The sequence below is a fragment of the Anoplophora glabripennis genome, unplaced genomic scaffold, assembly GCF_000390285.2.
Source record: "Anoplophora glabripennis isolate ALB-LARVAE unplaced genomic scaffold, Agla_2.0 scaffold1628, whole genome shotgun sequence".
Classification (NCBI taxonomy): Eukaryota; Metazoa; Arthropoda; class Insecta; order Coleoptera; family Cerambycidae; genus Anoplophora; species Anoplophora glabripennis.
In genome coordinates, this window is record NW_019417702.1 from 9,093 (window position 1) to 36,973 (window position 27,881).

Here is a 27,881-nt window from a genome sequence, read left to right on the forward strand (position 1 = left end):
TTTTCATTCTTGTTCCCAGATTCATTTTTGTTCTCGATTGTTGATATATGTTGTCTTGTTCTCATTACTGTTTTCGGTTTTGTTTCCTATTGCATTCAGCATTCAATTTATATCTATCAATTCTCCTCATATACAGGGTGGCCAAATGAAAACGAAACAGAGCCATTTTCCGGAACTGCGTCAAGATTGTAGAAAAACGCTCAGTCCTGTCGATTTTAGATTAAAGAGGGACATTCTTTGCTGGTATTCCGCCCAATATTTTGAAAAAAATTTACATTTTAAAATTTAAATTATGTTTAGTGAAAATTCCAGCCCATACATTTAATTTTTCCGGTTGCCGTGTATGCACCTCGTGAAAAACGCTTGGGTTTGAATCGGACCAATAGCGGCAATTGTGACGATTTACCGTCCCGTTCAAGAAAAATCTGAATTCATCAGAAAAACAGATGTTAAAAAGGAACTGTGGATGATTCCCTGCTCGCTCACTCATTATTTCGGAAAATTGCAAATGGGTCATAATCATCCTCATGAAGTTCCTGGACTAAATGTATTTTGTATGGATGGAAAGGAACTGTTCACCTTCCATTCAAAGCGCGTGAAAAATTCCCGTGAAGATGCGATTCTGTTGGATTTGTGTTGATCCTTGAGCTGTTTTGGTACCCACCTTGCACACAATTTTCGATAACCAAGTATTTCAGTGATGATTTCATGCAGAAGAGGTGGTCTGGAGATTTGTGGAAACACTGCATTCATCTCGTCCAAAGTCAATTGACGGTCACTGTGAAGCATTTTTTCGATCTTATTCACCATCTCATCAGTCACGATTGAGGGACGCCCATTCCTTTCTTCTTCATGAAGATCCGTTGCCAGCTTTATAATAACGACACTTCTTGTACATGTTAGTACGATTCATCACATCATCCCCATAAACAGTTTTGATTTCGTTAAAAAGCTGAAACCTTTCCATTTGCAAGAAGAAACCGAATCACGCCTGTCATCTCGCAGCTGGCAGGATTTGGAGAAGCGGCACTCATTTCAACATGCAACTACAACAACTGTTCTCAACTGACTGAAAGACGAGCGCGCGTTCTGCTCCCAAAAATCTTGTGCCTGAATGCAGTGATGACAACTTTGTCAAAAACAAAAATCACAGCATCAGAATCTCGGTACTTACTTTGTGGATATGCATCGGAACTTAACCTCCTCCAAAATAATTCATCATATACTAACCAAACAATTGATAAAAAGTTAAAATATTTAATTCAATATCGTTATTTTCAACAAATATGTAAATTTATAAAGTAAAATTACTTCATTGTATGTTCAAATTTTATTGTTTTCTAAAAAAACTGTCGAAATGAAAATAAAATAATTACAAAAAAGGTTTATTTGTCAAGGAATGCAAATTCAGTACAACCATATAACTTACAGCTCTAACTAAAAGTTTCATAGTATCACAGATTAGTTATATGGCTTAAATAATGAGGTTCACAATGTAAACAACCTAAACTTACTACATAAAAAATCAAAACGAAACTATTCTTTCAGATGTGTTTAAAAAAAAATAAGAACAGCGGGTTAAATTAACGTATTTGGAGTATTTAAAAAAAAATTATTACCGTATATATAAAATTAACTGTTTAAACTTAACATAACACTGTATTTAAAAACAAGTATTTTTAAATCTTTAACATCTTAAGTGCACACAAAAAAAATATTTACACATAACTCTTGGAAAAAAATTGTATTTTATATATCCGGTAATAATTGTTGATTTAACCTGCTTAAAAAAACATATATTTTATAAAAATTGTTCTTGTAATTTCATTTTTACCACTCTTCATCAGGTTCTTCAGCCGGTCGAGTATTGAAATCCTGTGCTTTTCCAAAGTCGCTCTAGAAGAAATGTTTAGATAAGACTTTTGTATAAAAGGAAATACAGATTTAATCAAAGTAAATGTTCATTAAAAAAATATATTCCGAGATCATTTGAATGATTGTTTCTAAATTAAAAAAAAATTATTGTGATAAGTCATCATCTGCTAATCATGGGCATCCCATACTATTTCTATACACTAACCAATATGAATAGGGCAAAGCAATAAACGAATAATATTGTAGGCATAAATAATTTGCTACATATATGTTAAATGCGTTTTACTAACGAGCGTTCAAATAAAAATGTGGTCAAGTTGGTTCTGAAAATTTGGACGTAGGGCGTAGCGTATAGCAAATGAACTTAAACGCCATCTGTCAAAGCGCTATATCGCCGCTATCAATTTGAATATTTTCGTTTTAAAAAGCGTTTAAAATGGTGTTTTCTCAAGAACAAAAAGTGTATATCATAGAGTCCTACTTTAGAAATGGACGCAAGATTGATGGAATATGGAAGTATTCTATTGAGGAATGTTTCATAGAATTTCAAAATCAATTTCCCGGCGTTGTTGAGTACAAAATTTTTCAAAGTGCAGTTCAGCGTTGTGTTAATGTTTTTTCGTGAAACGGGCAGTGTAACAAGAAAAGAAGGAAGCGGCCGACCTAAAAAGCGGACTGAAGAATTAAAAGAAAATGTCCAACAAATAATGGAAAATGCGCCAAGAACTTCTGTACGTGTTTTATCACAAATGGTGGGAGTATCAGTCGGTACCTGCCACACAGTGTTAAAAAAAGATTTGCGTTTGTTCTCCTATCGTTTAACTTGTCAGCAAGAACTTCATGAGTTTGATTTTCCGCGATGGGCTGTATTTTGTGAATGGTTTTTAAACAACTGAGGTGAACTTCATAATATCACCTTTTTTTCTGATGAAGCCTGGTTTCATTTAAGTGGTTACGTAAACTCACAGAATATGAGAATGTGGTCTTCTGAAAAACCAGATAACTTTTTTGTCGAGGGCCCTCTACACGCTCAAAAAATTGGAGTTTGGTGTGCTCTCAATCGAAGAAGGATTTATGGACCTATTTTTTTTAATGGTACTCTTACTGTGCAAAGGTATAGAGAAGAAATTATCGCTCCTTTTGTTAACCAGCTGGAAGAAAACGAAATTACAAACTTTTACTTTCAACAAGATGGCGCAAGGGCACATACGGCAGGCGAGACGATGAATATGTTGAGGGAAGTTTTCCAAAATCGACTAATAAGACTCAATGCTGAACATGAATTTCCACCGAGGTCCTGTGATATTACGTCGTGTGATTTATTTTTGTGGCCTTACCTTAAAAACACTATTTTTGAACTGCCTATTCCTAATTTAAACCATCTGCAGGCTCGACTTATAGACAAGATTCGTGAAATTAACAATACCCCGAGCATCTTAGAAAATGTCTTTAATTCTTTGAGGAACAGGTGTGAAAAGTGCTTGGAACAAGGAGGGGGACACTTTCAGCAGCTGCTTTAATTTATTGTTATAACAAGGAGGGGGACACTTTCCGCAGCTCCTTTAATTGTTTGTTATTGTTATCACGATTATTCTTTAAAATAAAGTTATATAGTCATTAACGTTATTGAAACTGACAGCTGCTATACAGCTCGTTGAGAAATGAGGTTAAGTTGGTCGCTATAAGCTACTCCCTACGTCCAATGTGTCAGAGCCAACTTCGACCACGTTTTTATTTGAACGCTCGTTATAAAAACATGTTGCTTATGCCCGAGTGTTTGTTATTTATATGCCAAATATACAAAAATTCTTTTAATAAAATGTTTTGACTTGATCATTTATTATTGTACTTTATGATTTTCCTAAATGAGTGGCAACGTCGCCAACCTGGCGAGCCATGTGTTCTAGCTATCTTTTATTAACTCGTTTTATGGGCATACATTTCTCTTTGTTGCTGGCTCACTACCGGCAGTTCAGTGAAATCCTTTTAACGGCATGGTCGTCGGTATAGGTAAATTCGAGCTTATTTTTTATTGTTAGTTTTATTAACGGCCTATCTCTGCGGTGGTAAAGTGAAATAAATTATTCAACGATGGAAGGTGTGCCAGAACCGTCATCATCGACAGGTGCAAAAAGGACGGCCACTCAAACAGTAAGTGAAAAGAAAATTATTTTACATGTATTTCATTGCTTGCAAAGAGATCACCCAGGATGTTCAAAACAAGAATTAACAGATATGTGCACAGATTATACAGGAACTTCAAAAGTTAATGTATATAAAATTCTTAGAGAACAAAAAGTGCATGGAGAAGTACTACCACCAAAACCTAAAAGCGAAAGAAATAGAAGTTGACGAAGATGCGAAATATGCCAAAAGAACTTGTCCATACTTTTTTTTATGAAAAATGAATAAACACATTACACAAAGTGATGTCAGCTGTTAGATAAAACGACATAATCCCCAAAATGAGTAAGGAAATATTGCGGAAAGTGTTGCGTGGTATGAATTTTACTTATAGGAAAATAGATCGGACGAGTATTCTTATTGAGAAACATGAAATATGTTGGAGAAGAGAATATCTCAGAAAAATTAAAGATTTTCGGAAGCAAGGAAAGAAAATTTATTATACAGATGAAACATGGGTCAACGAGGGACACACGGTGAAAAAAGTATGGCAGGATGAAACGTGAAAATTGAACGGCAAGCAGCTATTGAAGGCTGGTCAACGGGCTTAAAAATGCCATCTGGAAAAGGTTGCCGTTTGATAATTACCCATATAGGAAGTGAAGACGAATTTGTGTTAAATTGTGAATTAATATTTCAATCAAAGAAAATGGGGGACAATCACAAAGAGATGAATGCATAGGTGTACGAGAAGTGGTTTGGACAAATTATTGAAAATTTGAAACCAGGATCTGTCGTCGTTATGGATAATCCCCTTACCATAGTCGAAAATGCGAATTAACACCACAACAGTCATGGAGGAACGCAAGGATTCAAGAATGGTTACGGGAAAAAGGTGTTCCTTATGATGAAATCAGCTTAAAAGCAGAATTGCTTCAGCTTGTGAAACTACATGCCCATAAATATAAGAAACTTGCTGTGAATGAATTGGCACTAAGCCATGGAATCACCGTACTAAGATTGCCCCCCTGTCATTGTGAACTAAACCCAATCGAGTTAATTTGGACACAAGTTAAAGGGGAAGTGGCTCGAGAAAATAGATCGTTTAAATTGGCTGATGTTCAACGCCATCTTAAGAAAGCACTAGAAAACATTACAACAGAAGACTGGGGAAAGTGTATTAATCACGCTGAAAGAGGAAAAGAAAATGTGGGGTGTAGATAATATGGTTGAAGTCATCGATCCTTTTATTATCCATGTCGGTAATAGTGATAGTGATGATAGATAGTGGAGTACTGGAAACTGACTGGGTGATTATTTTTAAATGCAGTATTATTTTTGGAATTGTTATGATTTTTTTTCAATATTATTTGTGTTATTACTAGAAGAAACTTTTATTTTATTGTTATATTATTATATCTGCATTTATTTTAATGTGGAATCTTCACATTTTTTTCATGATTATTTGTTATTTGAAAAATTTTTTATTTTGTTAATGTTAGAATGTTGTTTACTAGAGAATTGTTAATTTAACGTGGAAAATAGGGCTACTGGCAAACTACCCACTATAAAAAAATGGTAACACACCATAAGCAATACTTCATGAGTGGTGTGGGAACTTGCTTTTGTTTATAACATTCTCTCATAATGTCGTTTAGTAGATTTTTAAAAATATCCATCATATTAAAGGATAACACTACTGTTCTTGACCCCTTCAGAAAAGTAAATCGTCCCCGTATATGTTTTAGACCAATACTCCTAAATTTGTTGGACTTCGTCCTATTCAAACACATTGGTTAGAGTTCCATCTTCCATCATCCTGTTTCAGTGATTTGCCACCTATGGAGAATATCACAGGACTTTTGACAGAAGTTTTTGATGACAAATTTGCATTGAGGCCTGTGTTTCTGCTTACCAACTCATCATTTTCAAATTAATATAATTAAAAGTAATGTCATATTCTATTTTGCAGGTAAAAAGGTAGACTGTTACTAATGTTTCCTCAAAAATGTTAATGGAATGCAAAATATTTAGAACTACTTTGCACAGACTAGGTAATGCAATTTTGTGTATTTTAAAGTTCTGACGATTACATATGACCATACATTTATGTTTCCAGATAAGTAGTTGCAATGGAGTTGCCACACTACAAATTTGTCAAGAGAATGAAGTAAAAATTTACAGAATTCTTTATTGAAACAGGAATTTTTTCGAGGTGGAGCACAACCACACTCACAAAGCGCTACAGGAGTGCTTATTGTCACTTGTGAGAATACGTGCAATAGTTAGCTATTATAAAGATCAGATTGAGTCTCGGATCAATCCAAAAAGAAAAGGATGAAGAAAATATCAATATGGAAAGCCAATTACATGGTGTACGTATCGCTAATTGAAGGTATATAACGAATTTCTTATGCCGAATGGCAACAAAAGCTTTTGGAGAAACCACTTTTTTTTAACTGGCCGGAAACCTAAATAACTCAAAAAGTCTTCAAGGAATATTGTAGAGGTTTTTCGATTAACAATTTTCATTGTTATTAACAACTTAATGCATAATTTTTCGTCTTTTCGATAAATTGATTTTAAAATGTTCACTAAATCAACAATTATTATTTTTTTATTTCCCTAGTTCTAAGACCATCTGCTAATAAAAAACCTTTTCGGCCATGTAGCACTCTGAGCAGGTGTCATTGCTTGCCATCACCTTCAGTCGCCATTTTACTCAATCTTATGTTCCTTCTTGTATTTTTTGATATTTTAAAATAAAATTTGTACTTACTCCACGAATATCACGACCTCCAAAACTATCGGCATGTCCTCCACCAGAGAACCCTCCACTACTAAGCCAGTCAGGTACGCTTTGGCCGGCTTGTTTTAATATCTTAGATAGACTTCCTGCTAAACTGGAATCGTGAGCGGGATCAAAGAAACTTGTAGCTTTTCCTCTATTTCCTAGCGACAGAAACAAAATTTAATTTAAATAATACTCATGGAAGATTTTTTGTTGAAATTACTATGAATTTAGATATATAAATTAATCTATATATTTTAGATCTTGATCTTGTCAATTTTATTAAATAAATAATAAATGTCACTGAAAATAAGTACAGTAGAACCTCGATTATCCGTGCCTGTCGGGACCGGGATTTACCCGGAAAATTGAAAACACGGATAATCCGCATATCTTATTTTTATATAAAATGGGGGGATCAAAAATTAACAAAACATACTTAACATAAAAAAGTTTCTTCTAGGCATACACATGTTCACATGTACATATATATTTGCATATTACAATTCAGAGAACAGTACATACATAACATCAGTTAAAAGTCGGTATGTACATAGGTACATTATGTACAAAAATATAAAAAAACTGAAATATACTTCTAATACAGGTTATTGTTCAAAGGATTTTAAATATATAATTTATTGCTTTTCGTTACTACATAGTGAAAAAATCTGTAAGTTTTGTTTGCACTTTTTTTTCAAACAAGTTTGATTTTATAGTTTCCTTAATTTTTCTTAAATTTAGTAAAATGCTGACATCAACTTCTTTTTGCTGCTCAAAATACCACCTCTTCCTCACCACTATTTTCTTCCTCAACGTCATCCACCCTAATATCTGTTGTTTCATGTTGTGTCACATTTTTACCAATCATTTCTTCTTCTGTCATTTTCTGATAACCTAAATCATTTTGATCACACCCTAACCATTCCTCAATTTCAGCCTCTTCTATTCCATTTAATTCATCTACTTGTTGTGCTATCGTTTGTATGGCGTTGCTAGATAATTCTGGTACAAGAGTAAATTCTTCTGCCTCACTTTCATCGACAGTCATTATTTTCGAAAATGCCCATGCTATATGTGTATTTTTCACACCATCCCAAGCCCTAGAAATGGCATATATAGCATCCTTAATATTTAATTTTTTCCGAAAGCTCTTGAGATCAATATCTGTCAACAAGTTCATCATTAAGTCTTTTCTGTAGAGGCACTTCATTGATTCTATTACCCCTTGGTCCATAGGCTGGGCAATGGATGTGACATTTGGTGGAAAGAAAAAGATGGAAATATTACCATCACTTGACTTCAATATGTTGATGCTTGGATGTGATGGTGCATTATCCAATAGGAGGATTGCCTTTGGGGGTAAATTATTGTGTGTAAGAAACATACGAACTTAAGGCACAAATTGTTTAAAAAACCAATCTTTAAAAATGTCAGTGTTTATCCATCCGGCACTTTGACTGTAATATTTAACTGGCAACGTACTTTGGTCTACATTTTTGAAAACTCGCGGATTTTTTGACTTTCCAACCACAGCTAGTTTTAATTTGTGCTTACCATTCGCACAGCATAAAACTGTTATTCTGTCTTTGTTTGCCTTGTATCCTGGTGCACTAGTCTCTGTTCCCACAGCTAAGGTTATTGTAGGCATTGCACGCCAGTACAAGCCCGTTTCGTCGGCGTTATATATTTGATCCAATCTTAGATCATTATCTTTAATGATTTTTTCTAGATCATAGCAGAATTCTACAATTCCAACCTCATTTGCACTTAATTTCTCACCTTGAATCGCCAATTCTCGAATTCCATGGCGCTTTTTAAATCGATGTAGCCAGCCCGCTGATGCACTGAAGGTTCCTCCCATATTTAATTGTTTGTAAAATATTTCAGCTTGCCGTGTGCATATTGGGCCTGACAGCGGAACTCCCTCCACTCTTTTTTGTAAAAACCATTTTGCCATTGCCTCATCTAATTCCTTATACGTTGAACTCTTCGTACTTTTGCGCATATTAGCATTGGTAAAGCTATCGCTATTACAAACAAACCGCTCAAACTTAGATTTATTCTTAATAATGTCTCAAACTGTTTGTATTCCTATTGAGTAAGATTTCGCCAAATTTGTTGCAGTTTCACCTTGCTTGTGTTTTCTTATGAGTTCAAGCTTTTGTTGTATAGTTAAAACATTTTGTTTGCGTTTTATCGGTCCCATTATTAAACATACATGTACACATCAATGTTAACTGCAGATGACTGCATTCGAATTTCGAGTCACGCATGAAATATTTATCCATTTGGTTAGATAGGACTTCTAGTACACCGCTCGACGGTGTTCGGTTATTTTCGTAGTTTACACGGAAAATCGGAACACGGATAATTGAAACAAAAATTGTCACAGTTAATCCGCAGCACTAATAATCCGCAGCCGGATAATCGGAGTTCTACTGTAATTCATAAAATATGAAAATATGTAAACAAAGCGGTTACGGCAGCGTATGTGTATGTTCAATTTGTTTGTGATAAAGCTATAAGTATTTGACTTCTATTTGTTATAAAAATGTAATAAAAATGAATAAATAAATAATTAAAAAGGCTTGTGACAATTGTATTTATATTCGTAGATTTCATTCGTAAAAATGCCCAAAGCCAAACATTATAACCTCCAAACTACGAAGAATGAGAAACTTGTGACGATGCCATTGCGTTTCTGTCGAACTCTTTATTTATTTTTTTATTCATAAACGAATCAGATGATCGTCGCAAAACTTGGTATACATTAAATTAATAACATTATCTGTGACATATAAAAAAATTGGCGAAATTCATTGGGCCAATTTTCTTAAAACTGAGTTTTTGTCAGTTTTCCCATAAGCGACCGTGTTAAAATGAGTGAACTTTGAAATTCAATATCTCAAAAACGAAACAGATGAACCTCTTGAAATTTTGACAGGTTTATTGTAACAACAATAAGAACGTCTGGTCAAAATTTCAAAAAAATTCATTGGAGGGTTTTATCTCTACCGAACGTCCTTAAACCTGAGATATACAGTACTTTGCTGGTAGTGAACGTATAAGAGAGAATGGTCACTAGAAACTAAAACAATTGGGTGTAAAATTGATTTCTACCAGTAGTTTCGACAAAGTAAATAAATGAATGAATGAATTCAATGAAAATTTAAATCAATCAATCAATCGAATATCGAATCAAAGGATGTTATTGTATATCCATTACGTACAGCGTGTCTCCGTTTAGATGAAATGACTCTTGCAATAAATAAAAGATTTATTCAATCCCGATTGTTTGTGAAACGAAATCTGTCCTAATTCCAAACCTGCTAAAACCAGTAACACTTGGAAATTTAGAAAAATCCGATTTTATTCACAAGACAAGTTACCATCTTCTGTATGAGACCACAAATCGTTATAACAGAACAAATCGATTAGTCATGTGCAGATTATCTGTGGGTCGGTTAAACATTTGTTACTAACCGCCACACCTACAAACACACAATGTTTTTATACCTTTCTCTTCATTCGGATGTGTATATATTAGGTTAATTTATTAATGCATGATGCTGCAACTATTCACATGTTGCATTTTGAAGGTGCAACAACGATATGTATTTTTGTGTATTTCATTTATCAATATTTATTTATTACCGTTTTGTGTTAGATTACTTATTACGTAGTTTCATAGGATTTAAAAGAATTAAATTTTGATTATAAGGTATGATAGAGCTCCTGGCGAACATCCATTTAATAAAAATAATGGATGATGGTTTGGAAATTTCTTAATAATATTCTCCACCTTTCCGATAAATTATGAGATTTGACAACAATACATACCACAGTTCCGAAGTGTGTATGTGCGACAACAAAAGTGTGCTGTTGTTTGAGGACAACTAGTTTTTACAGCGGCAGGGTATAAAAATTACGAAAAAAGGTTAAAAAAAATCTGTTATCATGACGGAATTAGAGAAAACAATCTTATATGTGTCTCTAAATGTTAAATGTATCCTCCATAATAAGACCCCCCCCCTATTCGATGTTACACCCTGTATATTAAATGAGTCAGTTGAGCTGAAACGAGTTGTGTATGTTGGTCGTACATTGTTCTGCAAGTATAAACATTGTGAATACATATTTCCTTCTATGAAAACTATCTTCTATTAACTAACCTTATTAAAAAATTCTCTAATTAATGAAAAAATATATATACGCACCGACTCTTCCAGTACGCCCAATTCGATGGACATATTCATCAATACTGTTTGGCAAATCGTAATTAATAACGTGCTGTATTCCTTCAATATCAAGGCCCCTAGCAGCCACTCCAGTAGCTACCAAAATATTACACATGCCTTTTTTGAAATCCCATAGTGCTTGCTCACGTTCCCTTTGTAAGCGATCACCATGAATACTAGTAGTTTTTATGTCATTCTCACTCAATAGAGTTGCCAGAAAATCAGCATTTCTTTTTGTTTCCACAAATACAACAGTTCGTTCAGAACTTTGTCCTAAAAATAAAATATTAAATAAATTAAGAGGTTTTTGCAGAACTATTTATTACATACCTTCCTGAAGCATTTTGATTAATTTATCTCTCTTATCAAACCTACTGACTTGATAAAAAATTTGTTCTACGTCAGTAGAGGCACTACCAACAATTCCAACAGCCACAAAGATATAGTTGTGCAAAAATTTTCCAGCCAAATGTTGGATTTCTTCTGGAAATGTTGCGGAAAACATAAGCGTTTGACGTTCACCCTAAATAGATTACAATCAATTTAAAATCTGTGGTGATTTACATGCAAAAACATAAATTCATAAAAATAGATAAATAAGTTTGGTGCAGAATTAAAAAAAATATATGGAAATCTTGGAAAATAAGCAAACTGAACAAATGATTGATGATTAAGTAATAAAATTTTAACAAAAGTCGTTAGAGTTTGGAACACGTAACTCTTATCAGGCTCTCTTCCAGTTATGTTTCAGTTGTTTGCGAGATACTATTCATGGTGATCCGTTGGTGAAAAAATGAAAATATCATTGGTGTACATATATTGCAATTTCTTCAAGTTAACAGGGGGTGTAGCCCAGAGGAAAAGTAAAATTTCTACACTACTGATTATTTTTTTGCACTTTTCATGATTGCATATGTAAAATAGTATTTCTAGAAAAAAAATTAAAAATAGTTTTTCGAATAGAATTGGAATATATTTTTTTAGAAATATATTTAGAAATTAACAACAATGATCAAGCATCCAAAATACCTAGTGACACCAAATTTCTGGAGCTCTTAATTATAATGACTTCTAGTAATTTATCCACTGGTTGGTTTATATTCGAATTCAGCAATTTCTTTAATAAAAACAATAAATTAGTCCAAATCTCATTAGGGGCCATCCATTAACCACGTGAGGTTCAAATAGGAGAAGGGGAGGCTTTGAATAACATCACTATTGTTCGCAATGGGGGAGGGGCGATTGTTGTTACATATCACGTGTATATTTTCACGTAACCATGCCCGAGACTGCCTTGCTGTGATCTGCGATATGACATCACGATAAGTAACGCGGGGTAGCTTACTACCTTACCACATATCACCAGGGGGGAAGGAGGGTGTAAAAAAGTGGCCTAAAAACCTCACGTGATTAATGGACGACCCCTTACTCAACGATGATAAACTTTAGATATCTTGAAAATTAAGTTTTTCCAGACACATATTTATTTATGGATGTCCATGTATGAAATATATAAGTAAAGTTTGACCCCCCCCCATTTTTGTAAAAATATCTTGTGAACAATTAATTTATGTATCAGATGAAATTGGATTATAAATTCAATTTCTGATGAGTTTTTAGAAAATCACTGTTATTAGATGACAAAGAAATTCAAATAAGGCAAAAAAAAATAATTATTTAATGATGAGACGTCAAACTTCGCTGATAATCCACTAAAAATTAAATTGACTTTGACCTCATTTGATGCAAAAAATTTCTTGTATACAAGATTTAATAGAAAGTGTTTCTGGAAAAAGAATGAATATTTTGATACAATCTAAGAAAACTAAATAAAAAATTTAGTTTTTAGAGATTTTTCGTATTTATTTCAGCAAGGAAAGCATTTGTGATCTTATCTTAATAAGAACTTTTTTGTTCAACATAAAATTTGTTATAGCCTTCATAAATGTTTACAAGCCACGTGATCGCCTAACTTAGGCAACCCAACATTGCAGGACTGATATTGGTAACAAAAAATCCGTAAATCTTAGTCGTCATCAATATTAATGATTCATTTACAATAAACAGTAAGCTACCACTGCGTCTACACTTGAGATAATCTGATCGCTGGTTTTTTTAATAGAATCTCATAAAAAATTACACCAATCACAGCCAGTGAATTCTTTTAATATAATTTTAATCTTATCGGTTTAATAATTTTTAATTTGACCAAAATTTAATTGCTAATATGAAAGAAATAATATGACTGTTCCGTACAAAATTACTAGTCATGTGGCTTGTAATCATTTAAGAAGGCTCTGTACATTTTGTATGAGGGCAGAATAGGTCAATCAAACATCTTTTCTAGAATGTTATTTGTCATTAAATTTCACAATTTTGCTCCAATTTGACCAACACTGCATTACTTAAGATAACGGAAATTTCAAAAAACTAGCGCCTGTATAGTTCGTGCCTTAACTTCCGCTGTACTGTTCTTTATAAACAGTAATCATTGAACAGTCATTTTCCTTGTACGAATTTACATTAACTCGACAACGGTACGTGTCCTGTATAACCGGTAATGTCTATATTAAATATAACCCAGGTTGAAAAATTGATAAACATTTTGAACTTACTGGGAAAATATTAGGTATGTGATGAATTTTAAGGACCCCTATCGCCATTTGAAAATTATAGGCTTAACAGTTGCGAAGTAACCCAAACAAATATGTATATTAAACAGTTGGTAAGTTCCAGTTTCGTTGTCAGTAATTCCTGCTGTGGGTGTACACATGTTGCAAGTGACCCATTTTTAAATATGTCAATAGCGCCATCCTGACGCCACCCCAGATGCACCAGGGTTCCCGGAAGACGATCCCGGCAGATTGGCGCCAAGGACCAGGTACTTCTGCTAGCGACTCCACACAAATAGGGAACCGACAACATGTCTTTTTCACAAACTTTGTTTTCAATAAAAATACTTTATTTTTATCGTTGAGAGAGCGTTTTATTTTTGCTGTACAACGAAAGTAACCCTCAAGTGGTGACCCCGACGTGATCTTTGTCTATCTACATGGCCATCTATAAGGGCTTGATTGTTGAAGGCAAGACAATCTTGTCATACCTAGTTCCGAAGTTTCCAATTAGGAAATAAAATTAAGAAGTGTTTCATTTATTTCGTGTTTTATACAGGGTGGTCCAAATTTTATGAAGGAAACTTCGAGGGTAGATAGATCTCTTTAAAATAATATGTGTTTGCCTTATAAACATAGGTCTGGAACGGCCCCGTTTTAGAGATACAGGGTGTTGAGGTTTTAAAAAAAAATTGCTTTTTTGTTTATATCGCACACTACCTCACAGGTGGTGTAGAAAGGAGTGTAAATAATTTTGTTGATGTGCTTACAAATTGCACTTACTTTTAAATATAAACAAATATTCTTGTAATATTATTGTTAGAAGTGTCTGCCACAAGGGGATTGTATTGGTATGAATAACTTGAGAACGGCGAATCTTAGGGAAAAAAATTAGTCACCATTTTTACGTATTTTGTGCATTAAAATATAAATCAGTTACAATGACATGTAAAAAATGCAGAGGCGTAGGTTTTTTTCTAAAAAAGAGGGTGACCCCTGTCCAGTTGTACACCACTGGTTGAACCTTTAAAGCTCATAATTCAGGGAATATAAGGCCTATCATACATTATATGTACCAAATTTTTTTAATATCGGTTAATAGATTCCGGATATAAATAAAAAAATCAATTTTTTTTGACAACTTCAACACAGACCTATGTTTATAAGGCAAACACATATTTTAAAGAGACCTATCTGCCCTCGAAGTTTCCTGCATAAAATTCGGACCACCCTGGCCTGTATATGAAATGTAATAAACTGATTTGAAAAGAAAAGTTTTATGTTTCGTCTTCTTTATAATTTAATTATTATTTTATTGCATTACAATAATAATTTTTATTATTGAAGGAAATTTCTAGACAGTTGGCACTGCTGCAATAGACAAAATAGACAATAGATGTTACTGATGTGCATCTCCAGGTCACGACTCTTTGAGATAATTTCATTTACATTTTAAGCACTCCTTGTGGAAGGCTTAAGTTATTCATATCACGCGCTTATGAAAATCCCCAATACACACGTCAAACTTCGATTCATCACTGAAAATTATTTGAGCTCAGTCTTCACTTGTCCGAATAGTTTTCAATTTAACTCGATGAGTTCCGTCACCAAGAATTTTTCTCTTGCCTTAATAAAATAAAGTATTTAACTATCCACGTAAGTATTTATTGCCTCTAAGGGTACTTTACCTTGTAAAAACTGCAACCAGAGTTGTGTATCTACTGACGACAACATTGCCTCGATAAGTTAATGTCTGTTTCTTGGTTTCACACCAAGGTAACTTCTCTAACAGTAGCCCTTCTTTGGTTCTTGCAGATGTTAACAAGTCTTTGTACCTTTTTATCACAATCGATGGTCAACCAAAACTGTTTGCACGAACGTCTACACTATCAGTTTGTTGGTATGTTTTAAGGCGTTAGTCTGGGATCTTTTCGTCAAAAAATCGATTTTCTAAATACTGCAGATTATTGTAGTAAATATACATAAAAATACCGTAAAAACCATTATTTAGGTTGAAAAATTCGAAAACAGGTTGAAAAATGCAAAAAGAGTAGGGATGCACTGAGCGCTCACCTACCATGTACAGCGTGTAGTTGCCGATAAGCGCGCTTCTAAGAAGCACGGGTGACCATACTTAGGCATGGTGATTGTGGGCGAGACTATTTTTTTGTAAAAACGTTATATAAACTTTAAACGAGTTTTTCTCAAACATTTCTCGACCTGACAAAAAAAATTTTTTGTAAAATCCTTAGTTTCTGAGAAAAAAATTTATTGAATTTGTAGTATTTTAAAGCTTTAAATAGCTGGGCTACTGTAGTCTCTAGCGTCACTCGTGTTGTGCGCTGTACGCAATTCGGTCTCTCTCCACATGGCCCCAGGCATTTTCAAATACTGAAATCCGATTTTAGTAGCTATTACATTACTTTTCCCAGTGTAAAAAATGGGTTACTTGTATGGCAACTCAGAGTTGATGGATATCGTTTTAATTCGTAGAAATTGTTTAAGACTGGTCTAAATGTGTTTACACGTCGGCGGACAAAATTTTGAAAGTATGCCTAATTATTTTATTAAGTAAAACCACAAATTAATTTCATTAATTAATAATAACAATAGCGGCAAAAGCAGTTGAATTTGCTGATATACAATAGGTGTTATAAAATTCTATTTATTTGTTTAATTTCAAGTTTTTGTCCCCTTTTTATTACACTTCGCCTTGTGTAAGGTCAGGTTTTACAGTGGACCAGTTTCCAGTGCCGTGCAGAAGTGTATTTTTAAATCATTTTCGAACTGCCCTTTTTGATTTTTCTTTTTACAAATTTGTATTTGTAAGAGCCCTGTACATCCAAATTTTTTTTTTGGAAATGTTCTGAATCACCCTGTATATCTATATTCTGAAGTGGCATTATAATTATTCATTAACATTTAATACTATTTTTAAACAATTTTAGTTGAAAAAAAAAGGTAAAAATTTCAAATGTTCGTCATTTTGTTTTTTTTTATTATTGCAAGTGTATAATTTCAGTCTGGACGATAAGAAATCTACTTTTTTATAACTTGAATTTTTGTTTACAGATGATCCGAGGTTGAAATATCATATCGGCCAGCAGAAAACGGGGCTAACTTCAGGTGGCCGTATCAAAAAGATTTATGAAAAAAAAATTTTTTTTTTGTATAACTTTAAAGTATGTATTTTAATATGTAAAAGACATTTAAAAATAAATTTTACTATCCAAAAAATTTTCTTGAAAAGTCATCGAGATCCTCGACAAACATTACATCTCCAAATGTAAATTTTGGCATATTCCCTTCGTCAACAATTTTTTCCATCGATTTCCCTCTCTCTAATTGTTGACTGCACACCCTTTTATTGGAGATTACTAAGCCGCACACATAGTTTTGTACAATATTGTTGCGAAACGTCAAAAACTGACACAAATTATAGCAGTGGACATTTTTTATTTTCAGCCCTTCCTTGGTTTTTGAGGCAAAAAGTTCTGTGTGAACATTTAGTTGTCAGCAAATTAAGCAAAATTTTACTATTAACGGTTTAAAGACCAGAACTAATTTAATTCACTAAAATAATCATGAAATGTTAGCTAAAATCTTTGTAAAATGAAAATGCTGATCTAGAATATGTTAGGTTGTGAAACATTATGAACTGTTATTGTGCCAAAATTATCACTCGTCCGAACATTTAATTGTTAGAACTCGTATTATACTACAGTGTTGCAATTATACTTTTTGTGAACATGTTCGTCTTTACATTAGTAAACCGAGTCCTGTTCCGAGTTGCATAATTCCGAACTCTACTGTTCATCTCCTATCTGCACAAAAAAGCTTTAATAATTTTTACCGGTTCGATAGCGATTATAAAATATTTACATCAAACCCAAAGTTGAAGAATAAATTTACTGTAAATATACTTACAAAATTCTAATCCACACGATAACATCCAAAGTTAAAAAATGTTATTAAATGAAAATTGTCGGTATTCAATAAATACTTACAGTCGCAACCATAGTCGAATCACCCAACATTTGCTCTACTGTTGGTAGAAAACCCATATCTAACATTCTATCAGCCTCATCTAGTACGAAAAACTTAACAGATGCAAAAGAAACATGTCCTCGTTTTACAAAATCATTCAACCTTCCTGGTGTTGCAACTAGAATGTGGCAGCCGCTCTAAAACATTTGATAAAAATAAATTAAATTCTGCATATTACCGTAAATTTATTCTTACCAGGACATGATTTTTCTGATAATTTACAGAGACTCCCCCATAAGCTACTACCGTTTTGATGATTGAGTTATAAGCAAACTTCTTAGCCTGTTCAAATATTTGTATAGCCAACTCCCTTGTCGGGGAAACTATAATAACACGAGGTTGACAGCTATTGCCGTCGGTTACAGGTGGTTCTTGACTAGCTAGTAACATGTTGATCATCGGCAAGAGGAAAGCAGCCTGAAAAAAACAGAAAATTTGCTTCTTCGGCTAGTATTCACCATTTTACAGAAGGAATCTATATTCTATACAGTTAAATTTCAGTGTTTATCATTCCAATTACAAATTACTCACAGTTTTTCCAGATCCCGTTTGAGCACAGCCCATCAGATCTCTACCACCGAGAATTATTGGGATCGCATATTTCTGTATTGGTGTTGGTTTTGTGTAACCAGATTTTTTTATATTCTCTAATAAGTGAGGTCTTAAACCTGAACTCTCAAAGGTTGAAATTGATTGTGGAATATCTTCACCACTCACCTACGAGTCCAACATTAGAATATAAATTTAATAAAAAGGATATTTTAAGGTCTCAAATGTAATTTTGTTGTCACATATATACAGGTGTGCCATTTAATATTCTCCTGGCATTTCCTTAGAATCTGAGACGTATTTAAAAAAAGTACTAGCCATAACAAAGAAGGAAGACAGGAAAGGGTTTAACAAAGCATAAAATAATTGTTTTAATTTCATATTTGTAGTGTCAAAGTTTTGCAAAGTTTTCAATAAAATGATAATAAAAAGAATAAATAAATAAAATAATGAGGGTAGTTTTTAATAAATTCTGAAAAATTTTTGCCTTTCATTTGTTTCATAAACTCAACTAATAGTTACAATTTTTTTCTGATAAGATTAACAGCTACTGCACAATTAATCAAGAATGGAGACAAAAATGAGAACCAGTTGAGTATCTCTGTCACCGAAAAGAAAAAAATTATATAAACTATCCTTTTACCACAAGGATCAGTCAAGGGGTTGATTTTATACACAATTATCATTGTAACACATTAAACAGTTAACGTTTTGAAAAGCTCTGTTTTCATTGTCAAAATTTTCTTTATAAAATCGTTTATCTACATTTTATGGACATATAATAATTAATTGTTATTATTTACCTTGTCACTGAGAATATTCAACCAGCAACTATCAAAATTTAAGAAATTATTTGAAGAGTATTTATCGGAAGTAAGTGCCATAGTTAGGTGTAAGGGTCGTATGACACTATGCTAAAGTTAGAACTAATTTCAGTAATTAACTAAGAACTTTTTAATCTTGCATAGTATCATACAGGAACTGCAACAATTTCTGTTGCAATTTGTGTATGATACCATGCAAGATTAAAAAGTTCTAAGTTAATTACTGAAATTAGTTCTAATTTTAGCATAGTGTCATACGACCCTAAGCAATGTGAAAATTATGTAAATATCAATACAAAAAACTTAATCGGGTGTAGTGATTAAGTTCAAACAATTGCAAATTACAGATAATATGATTTCTATTTCCATCCATTTGTGCTATAACTTTAAACATAATAACACATCCTTAATCAAAGATTAGGAAGGGAAAAGTTCAGAAGCACTCCAACTACAGAAGTAGTTCAAAAAAGGTGGCACCATCTATATTTGCCAGTTTGTGCTGATGAAAATATAAAGGTACCCTTCACAAAATGGCTCTCAGTTGTTAAATTCTGAACTGCATTTTTTATTTTTTTTTATTTCTCTATTTGTATTCAAATATCATACTGTATACAGCGCTATCCAAAAAGTTTGCACCATATGGGAAAAAACTTTATGTATAAGTTTAATAAATTCTTTCGAGCGTCAGTTGTCTCTGCATGTCATCAAATTAAAATAGCGCCTATCGCACCTCTTCTCTATCTTATTCGTTAATAATAATGTGACAAACTGGATATGGTCATTTTGGTATAATCTAATCAGAATGACCACCTAATAGATCAATACTGAATCAAGGAAATTTAAAGACTAGTCGCCATGATCTGGAATTATAGAACATTTCTTCCTTGTTTTCATTATGTAAAGTTTATAATGTGCTCCGTTTTATCGAACCTCAGTCTGAATTGTTAGTGTGTTATTAAAGTATATACTAAAAATATTATAGTTTTATTATAACAAGTTATATGATATTAATTAAATATTGGTAATTTCAATAGAATAAAAATACCTGAAATGTTTTAAAATCTGCATAAAAGTTAAATATACATATTTAAACTTTATTCTGCAAAGTTAATTTAAGAACATCAATGAGAATATTAAAGAATACACCCTTTTTATAAAAAAATATTGTAACTCTATTACTTACATTTACTTCAATTTCATCCAGTTTTATAAAGTTTATGCCAGAGGTAATGGTACTTTGGAAAAGTTCTTCATCGGTAGACCTTTCGGGAGGTATATATATTTCCCGTTTTACTTCCTCTCCATTTTCGCCTTTGCCGCCAGTAGCATCATTATTGGACCTATTATCAAAATCGTTTTCTCCACTTCTTCCGCCACCTCTGCCTCTTCCACGGCCACCTCCACGACCACCTCTACCGCGACCACGTCCTGAATAAAATTTAATTTTAAATTAAAATTTTCTATTTTCAATCAGTTATAATATTACCTCGGCCACCATCGTCTCCGGAACCAAATTTGTTTCCAGAATCTCCCCATTCATCATTAAAACCATCATTACCATTTCCTTTATCTTCACCCCATCCATTATCATTACTTCTGCCATTTTCGCTTCTAAAACCTCCTCGTCCTATACACACACAAAAAAAAAAGAAAAACTTATTCTTAGTCTGGAAAATGGTGTATATTGTCTATAATATCGAATAAGGCTTTTTTAAGTCATTTAAGATGCTCTTTCAGAGAAAAGAATTATTGTTCCAAAAATGTCATTTTTTTTAGATAAAAACCCTCAGTTTTCCCCTGCATCTATCTCTGCCACTGCAAATACAGAAAAAAAAAATTCCCCATAAGCTTATTGCAATAATTTAATTTGAGTTTGATCAACTACTTTGGAGTTACCTAAAAATGTGTTTATGGCAATACATCTTCTACACTTTGTAACTTTTTTACCAAACATTTTCAGTCACATGTTCACAAGAAACTTGTGTACATAAAATAACATCCTATCTCCTATTTCCGGTTTGGCACTTTTATAAACAAATGAGTTACAGCGCAAATAAACAATGCTAATCCTAGTTTTTTCATTACATTTCATGATTTATATCGAAATAAATAAAATAGACCCCCCGAGTTTGGAAACCGATATTAAGAAAACATAGGGGCGAAAAAATTTGAAATTTGGGCCATGTATAGACTCACTCTATTATGTTAAAATTTCAGCTAATTTCGTTATTTTTTAGTTACTAATGAAAATGTTGAAAAAATCACGGTTTTCTGCCTACAAAATTAATATCTCTCACTTTAACTCGTAATTTTTTTGTTCTGTGTGCAAAGATTGTGATAAGAGTTGTAGGATTATTTGTTTATATATTAATCTTTCAACTGAATCAATCCTAAATTGGTTAATAATCAATTAAAAAAAGTCTAGGAGTAGATGACCACAGCCTGAAATTTACGAAAAATATGTAATAGACATAAGACCTATATCTACATATGTTAGTAAACTGCAAATGTTGTAATAATGCCCTTCCTTGTGGCATTCCAATGAAAGAAAAAGCAAGATTAAAAAATGTTATGTAAGCTGTTACAGCACAGAAAGTGTCGCAAAAACCTTTCAACTGAATCAATCCCAAATTGGCTAATAATCAATTAAAAAAAAAGCCTAGGAGTGGATGACGACAGCCTGAAATTTACGAAAAATATGTAATAGATATTTACTACAAGCACTCTGCAAGCAATATGAAAACTTCTTTGAGTTATTTTAAGACAAAAAGTTTATCAATTCACAAATCAACAGTTTTTTTCATTTAGATTGTGCTGAAATTAAGAAAAAGAATTTCACATTTTTTAAAACACCTTTGAAGATATTTGATGAATAAATGGGCCAATTACACAGCGTCACAAAAAAAAATGAGCCGTGGACCAGACCAGTATTATACAGTAGTATTTTGACCCGCCGAGTCTGAATCTAAAGTCAGAATTAGTTCGTATTTTGACCCCAACTTCAAGAAACTCTTCTAGAAAGCAGTTTTCAAGAGTACCCTCAGGTTACAGGGTTCAATACACAATTCCTCAGAGTTTTGTGGTTATACATCCTTGCACACCTAGAGTTAAGGAGTTATTGGGTTATGAAAGCCTGTAATCTCAGTCATGTACTTCTTGATCCCCTGATGTATGAGATTCATGTTCTCACAAAGTTTCATGGTTATACATACACTTCCTAGGTTATGGAGTTATACGGTTAGAGAAGCCTGCCAATTCACATGTAGTTTTGAACTCTTGGTGTACGAGATCCTTTTTTCGACATAATTTCATGTTTCTACACTCTCGTATATCCTGGATTATGGGGTTATGGTGCAATGAGATCATAAATTTGAACGTTTTTCAAATCACTGACTAATCATGTCAGTTTTAAATCCTTATAACAGTTTTCTAGAGTGTCTTGATGTTAGGGTCGAAACACGAACTGATCCAGGAATTCTGACTTTAGATTCAGATTTAGCAGGTTAAGGTAATATAAGATAAATTGGTCTGTTCCACGACCAAGCCACATTTTTTGCGGTATCGTGTAATTAAAGATAAACATCCATTGAGAATTTATAAAAAAAATGGATCTTTTTCGATTTAATTCTATTTTAACTTACATTAACGTTACCAAGCGCTTCAATAAATAATGCAAAATTACCCTGGAACTACCCATCCCTCTTATTAAAAAAAAAAACTTAACTTGTAACTGTGATGAAGAAGAAATTGGCAAAATAGCAAAAGGAGGTAAAGCAGCAGGAACATGAAATACGTTTCTAAAATAAAAAAGCATTTCAAAGAAAAATAAATTAAGAGCTTACTAGCTTTTACCCGCGGCTTCGCTCGCAGAGTGATAGAAAATCTTTCATAAAAAATATATATTTTTTTTTAATAAAAAGTATCCTATGTTACTTCTAATACCTCCAAGAATGTGTACAAAGTTTGATGATGATCGGTTAAGTAGTTTTCGCGTGAAAGAATATTGAGAATAGGTTGGACATATGAGAAAGAAAAATATTAAGAAGGATTTTTGGAAGTATTAGAGATCAAAATAAATAATGGAGAAGGACGACAAATAATGAAGTAGTCCAAAAATACAATAGCACGAGTATAAGAACTGTTGTAAAAATGGACAGAGCAAGGTGGTTAGATGTTTATAGAATGCCTCAAGTAAGACATCCAAGAAAAGCATTATTATGTGGTGAAGGAGGAAAGAAAAAAAAATAGGGGACAAAAAAAGAAATGGAGTGAAGTCGTCAGGGAGGATTTAAGAAGTCTAGGTGTAGAAGACTGCAAATCTATGGCAGTTGATCGAGTGAAGTGGAAGGGTCTCATTAAGTGTCTTGGAGCCATGAGCCTGCGGGGTTTGTAGTGCTGTTTATTTATGTATGAAACTTAAATATTTCAGGTTGAGCTGCTTTATCACTTACACTATAATTTTATGATTTGTATTTATTATTATAAATCATGCAGTAAATAGTAATACCAGATATTGATAATCCATTCAGAAGTAACGATTCTTTCGTACACAAGAAATAATTCTGGATTAGCTATTCTTATAAAACGAAGCGAATAATATTTCTGTCTGGTCTGACATTAAAGAATATCAAATTAATTTTAACTTATTCAGAAAACAATGTATCCTAAAAGCAAATAAGCAAGAGTGTAATTCTGAAACGAGTGTTAAACCAATGAATATTTATAGTGTTCATAAATGATAAGATCCTCGATCTTATAGTCATCTCAACAAACATTATTTCCGGAAATCCTGTATTTCATCGTGGACTGACAACAATAAATTAGAAATCAAGAAGTCTTAGACATTACTTCCACCACAGGTCTAACTCAGCCTCCAGCTACCAATTTATATTGGGCAATCGTTACTTTGTATTATAATTTGTTTATCTTATCGGTAATGAAAGGAGAAAGGATGTTAATCAGCAACCAAATTCTGACCAACTGAAAAACGCAGAGAAAATATTCGCACTATAAAAATTTTCAGACTGTTGGAGCCAGGCCAAAATCTCTAAATTAATGGGCCATTTCGAGGTCAACTATAACTTCAAGAATATATTTCCAAATAAGACTCACAATTATGGTATTAAGCTATACAAGTTTGTAGCACAAATGGGTATACATACAATATGAGAGTTTACGTGGGTAGAGGCAATACACAACACAGCATTCCCAACAAGAGAGGCATACCCAAATCATTTTCTAATAAAATCAAGAACGGGAGTTTTTGGAAGCAAAGAAACTCTACAACGTAGATAAACATCCTGCCCTAATGATAAGAAGTGCTCTTATCCACGATAACACGAACTCCTACAGATAATCAAATGTAACTGAACTTACACGTAATCATTACCATTATTTGTCTAAAGGTAGGATTAACAAAAGTAAAATGTTATGAAGCCTATGTGCATAATCGATTACAATGCTGCCAAGGTAAGGGTGGACTTTAGTAATTAAATGTCTGTATATTTTGAAAAAAATAAGTGGTACACATAAAATGTTTGGAAGCTTTGAAAATACATAAACTAGTATTTTGACTTTTAGATGTTTAAGCTGCTAAATCAAACTACTGTTGTTAATTCCTGTATTATATAAAATAGCTGGTGTTACTAAACTTGGGGTAACTGAATTTAAGCAACAACTGCTGATGACTTCTGATGAACAAGAAGAAAATGGTTCAGACACTAAAAAAAATAAAGTCTTAGGTTTGTCAAACCTAAAGATCTAGAGAATGCAGAGGATCTTGCAAAGGATGCTACGCTACCAACAGTACCAACAAAACAATAAGCAGCCAACAAGCCGACAAAAAAGTGCCAAGGATTATTTCATATTGCAAGGATTATCCAGATGAAGTTGCATTTTGTTTGCCATATGTGCCAACTAGTGTCGGGAAATGTCCCGATATTTTCGGAAATGGACAAATGTCCAGACAACTGTCTGACATTTTAGACATTTATACGGACATTTTAGAAAATAAAATGTAACAAATTTACTGTACAACACATGTCATAAGCTCAAGATGATACCAAATACTTACATTTTCTTAGAATATATTCTCTGAAATACAAGAATTAGGTGAAAGTTTAAATTTCTATTTTGTACATGTGAAATGAAATGAAATAAATTACAGAAAAAAAAATTAAATAAAAATAAATTTTTATCTGCAGTAACAAGTACAACATATAACATATATAGGTATGGCACATAGTAAATAATGTAAATATTCACTGCATTTTCTTGCCATTTATGGACTTTTTATAATAGTATCTCCAAATCAGTTTCTGACTTAACCATCTTTAATCTAAATAATTGGAGTAAAACCACAAAAAGACTATAAAACAATTCCAAGAGATTGTAATAATTTTGAATTGAAGATTTTAGGATTTTTAGGTTAACTCAGCTGAAAATGGCTGAATTATAAATCTGAAGGACATCTGGACAGATATGATAAATGTCTAGACATTTTCATTCTGTCCAGACACTTTTGGACAGAATTGTGTTATTTTTATTCTTGTATAAAATTGAAAATAACACAATTATTATTATAGAAAAACTTACATACTCCAGAGAATACATACCATACACAAAAAAAGTTCTATAACATACCCCTAGAAATATGTATCACAATCAGGGAAATATCAGTCAACATGTTAAAATATTTATTCAAACATATTATAAGCTTAATTTTAATAGTATTTTGTGAGTAAAAATCAATTAGATCTGGCACACACAAATATCATTGAAAAACATAGATGGCAACAATTTAGATGTTGAGCGAACTTTAAAGAGACATAACATGAGAATCTTTTTAAACAAAAAAAAAACTAATATAAAAGGAGTAATTTTAAGTGAAAAAATACTGCCGAGTCAATTTAAAAATTATTTGTGAATTGGTAAAATGGAAAGAAAAACCAGCAGAGTTGTTTTCAAATAAACTTGGCATTAATCCATTAAAATTACAAGTACCTACAATATGTTAAAATAATACAAGCTGCTGAAAGTCGTATTTATAAATTTAGAATATGAATTCGTTCATACCACGGATTATTATAGATAAGTCAAAATTGTTATCAAACAGAAAAAGCCAACAGTTTCTTTGTGTTACTCATCAATAATCTAATTAGAATAAAGCAGGGTTCATACCAGATTTGATGGGGGCAAATAGCCCTAAACCATATGGCCAGGATATTTACAAATCAGGTGTGCATTTCATTCCAATTTAATTAAAATTTAGATTACAAAGCAATCGCCATGTTGAAGAACTTTCAATGCTAAAAAAGGCGGTTTAGGCCCACATCAGGCTACCAAATGTTCATCAAATTTGATTAAAATAGTTTAAAACATATTAAATATTATTCTGATTAATTCATAAGTAAGAATATATATTAACTCACAATTTGTGTATGAACTCTACTTAACACCAAAAATTTTAACTATAACATGGCATGGATTATAAAACGACTTCATAACTCAATAGTAGAAGGATAAGTACATAATATATATATATATATATATATTTGATAGGAAAAAACTATATATACCTCCACGTCCTCCTCTACCACCACGACCTCCTCTACCACCTCGGTTATTATGACTGTTATTATTAAAGTTATCAGATGGAGCATCATTCCATCCACTATCAGAATCATTAGTTGTAGCTGCTCCAGAGCCCCAATCATCATTTGCTTCTACTGCTTTAAAACCTCTCCCTGCTGTAAATTTTCGTCCACCCTCAGCAGCTATACCAGCAGTCTTATATAAAACAAAAACTTAAAAAAAAAATCATAACTTTTTTTAATATTACTTACAACAGGAGTTGTAGTAGCTGGTGCTCCATCATCCCAGTCGTCATCCATTTTATTTACAAAAATTGTCTTAACAGATTGTACTCCAAATCTGAACAAAGACGCCAATAATTACCGCGAAATTTTTATAAAGGCATGCACGTGTTCCGGGTTATTCGGCAATTTCAAGGCCAAAGAGAAACTTATAAATTAATATACTTACAAAAAACTGCAATTTTCAGTATTTTCGTATTCGTTATACTATTGTTTATTTTCAAATAAATTTGACAATAGTTGTTATTCAATAATTAGAATGCACCGACCAATCAAGTGTTTTTTTGCAGTGCAACTTCAACCTTCAACAGACACAGACACAGAAATATAATATCAGCTTCTGCTTCTGCAAGTTCTGCTCTGCAGTCTATTTTTGGTTCTTTTCTTACAAACGAAAACGAACGAAGTACGAAGTAAAAAGTTTATGCGTTACTGCGTTGATCATTTGCGCATGAATTTTCTCTTAGGGCACGTTTGCATGACATGCAGAATATAAATTTGGGCTAAGGTCCGAATTAAAAGGCGTAAAATTGTGGGTCCGAATTAAATATGCAGAATATAAATTTGGGCTAAGGTCCGAATTAAAAGGCGTAAAATTGTGGTTCCGAATTAAACATGGCGTGCACAAATGACGGTAACGTCGAGACCGGGGTGGAGGCTATTTTGATGCATTATATGCATACGACAAATAGGTAGTGCAGTTGATGGATCTGAATTTACGAAGGAAACAGTGGTGTCAACTTCATGAAGTGAAAAATTTCACATTGTCGAATAAATTCCCCCGTTTCGCCGCATGCAATTTTAAATTCTTACATTTCTTTTCATTTTTCCCACACACGTTACTAAATGTAAATAAATAATTAATCAACTTGCATGCTTATTAAAAAATACGAGTTTAAAACAACTTTTTGTAAGTTACTGAATCGAACTTTCAAACAAGGAGC

At 32.8% G+C, this 27,881-nt stretch overlaps 1 protein-coding gene across 1 annotated transcript; it reads right to left on the reverse strand.

The window, feature by feature from the left end:
* Positions 1-1,754: 1,754 nt before the first annotated feature.
* LOC108916488 (ATP-dependent RNA helicase vasa) lies at positions 1,755-27,281 on the reverse strand. The gene is made up of 11 exons (XM_018722754.1): positions 26,908-27,281; positions 26,641-26,851; positions 20,550-20,690; positions 20,247-20,491; positions 18,222-18,407; positions 17,886-18,107; positions 17,651-17,827; positions 11,362-11,554; positions 11,011-11,304; positions 6,779-6,951; positions 1,755-1,896 (listed from the first exon to the last, which is right to left on the reverse strand). The coding sequence occupies exons 1-11, from the start codon at positions 26,953-26,955 to the stop codon at positions 1,831-1,833; spliced, it is 1,956 nt and encodes a 651-aa protein (XP_018578270.1). The 5' UTR covers positions 26,956-27,281; the 3' UTR covers positions 1,755-1,830.
* Between the last annotated feature and the right edge of the window lie 600 nt (positions 27,282-27,881).